Raw genomic sequence first — 2,809 nt, 5'->3', positions numbered from 1 at the left:
AGGGAAACGAAAGCAGCCGAAAAACGAATCCACCGCAGAAAGAAAAAATACCATGAGGAAAATGTGATTGCAAGAAAGTATGGAGCAGAACGGCATGCGGAGGTTTTACGAAACTGTCAATGGCGTGCGGAGAATAACAGCGCCTTCTCCCGTCATGAGCAACGATCGTGAAGGAAACTTGCTGCTAGGTGGAGGAACACTTCGAAGAGTTGTTGAACGTTGGGAATGGAAGAGCGACAGACAGAATTTCTATATTGTTACTCGACAATATAGTGCGTGTTAGTTCTAAAATAGCACTCTATTAGCACGCCAGGCGAATAATAATGCTACGTCTTGTGCTACGTGGTTACTTGGGCAGCCCCACTCCGAAGCAATGCAAGCAATGTGGTCCCGGCGAGACTTAGGGCCTGGCTGCAATGGACATGGCTTCGGGTAGGGGATGTAGTCCAAAAAAAAAGCTCCGGGACAGTGTGCACTATGCACAGTCAAGCAGACGTAACACTCACAGAAATCGGTGTATACGATGGAAATAATGTGAGTATTTTTTTTGTCTTTGCTATGTGCACCAAGCTTAAATAAATTGCTCTTAACTTCGTTACTAGCTCTAGTTGGACATTGTGGTGGTTATATTTAGATTTACTGACAAGTTTTTCAAAATTCAAAAGCACCGAGTAAAAGTTCTATCCCAGACTTAGGTTTCACTCTAGTTACATCCCATTGTTCATTATTTGACAGTTGCTCAGTTCTCGCAAGTAAGTAAATCGGTCACTAACATTATTAACATTTGGCGATTATGTTTTCTTGACGATTGTTTAAACCGCGATTTGTTTTAAGTTATACATTCGTTTATCTGTAGTTATCTTATCAGTACTGTTGATGCTATAAAACGATGATAATTACGTAAAAGTAACGGTTTTGAAGAATATTTGTTTGGCCCATGCAGATTGAAAACATTAATCATCAACAGGGGACACTGAACACAAAGATATGGAAAGATTGTGAACTTTGCCTCTCTTTTATAAACTACAAAAGAGCTTATTCATTTCCGATGCAAAGATGAGTGTAGCTAATGTTTAGCGTTAGACCAGCTCATATCGCAAATTTGTTTTTAAATATTTGATCAGTTTGATATTTTTTGACAAAATATGTACTTGTTCTTCCCGTAACGCCCCAACAGGGACAGTGTGCGCTGGGCACTTAAAATATTTTATGAATTCCAGTGTTTTTTACCGTAATCTACCGTATGTACCATAATCTCAAGCTAACATGGTGGTTAACAAACCACCGAACGTCCTGTGAATCTCAGTAATATGTACATCTGCCAAAACCGTCGTCCAGTGCATCATTCTGAAGAACTAGAAGTAATTTCAGAATGAACAAAGAAATAAATTTAAAATTTTTGAATTTAAATAAAACTCCTCTGAGATTCAATAAACCGGTCTAAAACACACTTGTTAAACTGCATTTCCACCGTAGATAAGATTCAAATCATTATCGCAAGCCCGATTTGCTCGCTAATAGGCCAATAGCACGAAGAAATACTACGGTATTAGCCCATTATAAATAAGATCGATGGGCTGCCAAAAGACATCAGTAGTTCAATTGTTTCATTCGACAAACATCACGCACTCGTGCGAGTCTCGTCCGTCCGGAACAGCGTCAATTTTTAGCCAATACCATGTCTGTGGAAACCATTATCGAGAGAATCAAGGTTCGCGTGGCCGCTGTCGACCCGAACGGACCCCGCAAGGTTCTGGGAGTGTTCCAGCTGAACATCAAGACCGCCGGTGGCGTCGAACAGTGGAGTGAGTTTTTTGGACTGACGGAGGAGATCATCAATTTATTTCAACTTATTTTGGGTTCCATTTTACAGTTGTCGATCTGAAGCAATTGAAGGTTGATCAGGGCGTTTCGGCTAGTCCGGATGTGACCGTCACCGTTGGATTGGAAGACATGCTGGCCATCAGCGGAAAGACCTTGACCGTTGGAGATGCTCTGAAGCAGGGTAAAATCGATATCTCCGGGGATGCCGATCTGGCTGCCAAGTTGGCTGAAGTGATCTAAATCTATGTGTAACAGTGATTGATTCGGTGTGAATGGGAAGGGTTTTGTTCGGAATAAATCCCGTGAGTGGAACATGCGTTAATTTGTGTTATCAGTATTTGTTCAGTCCATAGAAAACAGATATTCAAGTTCAATTTTGAATGTGTTTTAGAAACATGTCATGGCTACATAAGGACAAAACTTCAAATTAAATTTTATTGACTTGAATATTTGTTTTCTGTTGTTAAAAATTGTGTTTATTTTTGAGATACTTCTCCAAGCCGAATATGTGATCGTTATTATATTTTACACAGTAAACAGTCAACATTAAGGTGGCCCACACTTATATGAAAAACAAAAATTTCGAAAAATGCCAAGTCTTACCTCCAAAATCAGTTGTTTTGAACTCCCAGAAGCTACGTTCAAAATTTGAGCAAAATCGATTGAGCCTAAGGGGGCGCTCAAAACGCTTTAAGTTTGTATGGGAAAACATGGCCAAATGTATGCAGAAAATTTAAGTTTTCGAATTTTGCCGCTAGGTGGCACTGTAAGCGTTCAATAATCAAACCCTTTGGTATTATTGTAGATGACTATATACCAAACAACTTTGTCGAAGACCGCAAAGTGATCCAACGTCTGTGAAAAAAGTTATACCATAGGTAAAGGGAGGATAAACTTTATTGTTGTTTTTCCAATACATGTAAAGGAATAATATCAATAATGAAATCTCAATACTTTGCCTCACTTTGCCTAGGGTATAACTTTT

General features: G+C 39.4%; 1 protein-coding gene across 1 annotated transcript; it reads left to right on the top strand.

Moving 5' to 3' along the window:
* Nucleotides 1-1,454: 1,454 nt before the first annotated feature.
* Nucleotides 1,455-2,161, top strand: LOC109430729 (uncharacterized). Its single transcript, XM_019706809.3, has 2 exons — nucleotides 1,455-1,805; nucleotides 1,874-2,161. Exons 1-2 carry the CDS (start codon nucleotides 1,679-1,681, stop codon nucleotides 2,062-2,064), a joined length of 318 nt encoding a protein of 105 aa, XP_019562354.1. The 5' UTR covers nucleotides 1,455-1,678; the 3' UTR covers nucleotides 2,065-2,161.
* Nucleotides 2,162-2,809: the final 648 nt, after the last annotated feature.

Source organism: Aedes albopictus, chromosome 1 (genome assembly GCF_035046485.1).
Source record: "Aedes albopictus strain Foshan chromosome 1, AalbF5, whole genome shotgun sequence".
Classification (NCBI taxonomy): domain Eukaryota; kingdom Metazoa; phylum Arthropoda; class Insecta; order Diptera; family Culicidae; genus Aedes; species Aedes albopictus.
The sequence above is the reverse complement of the archived record's forward strand: the minus strand, read 5'-3'. Positions and strand labels throughout refer to the sequence as shown.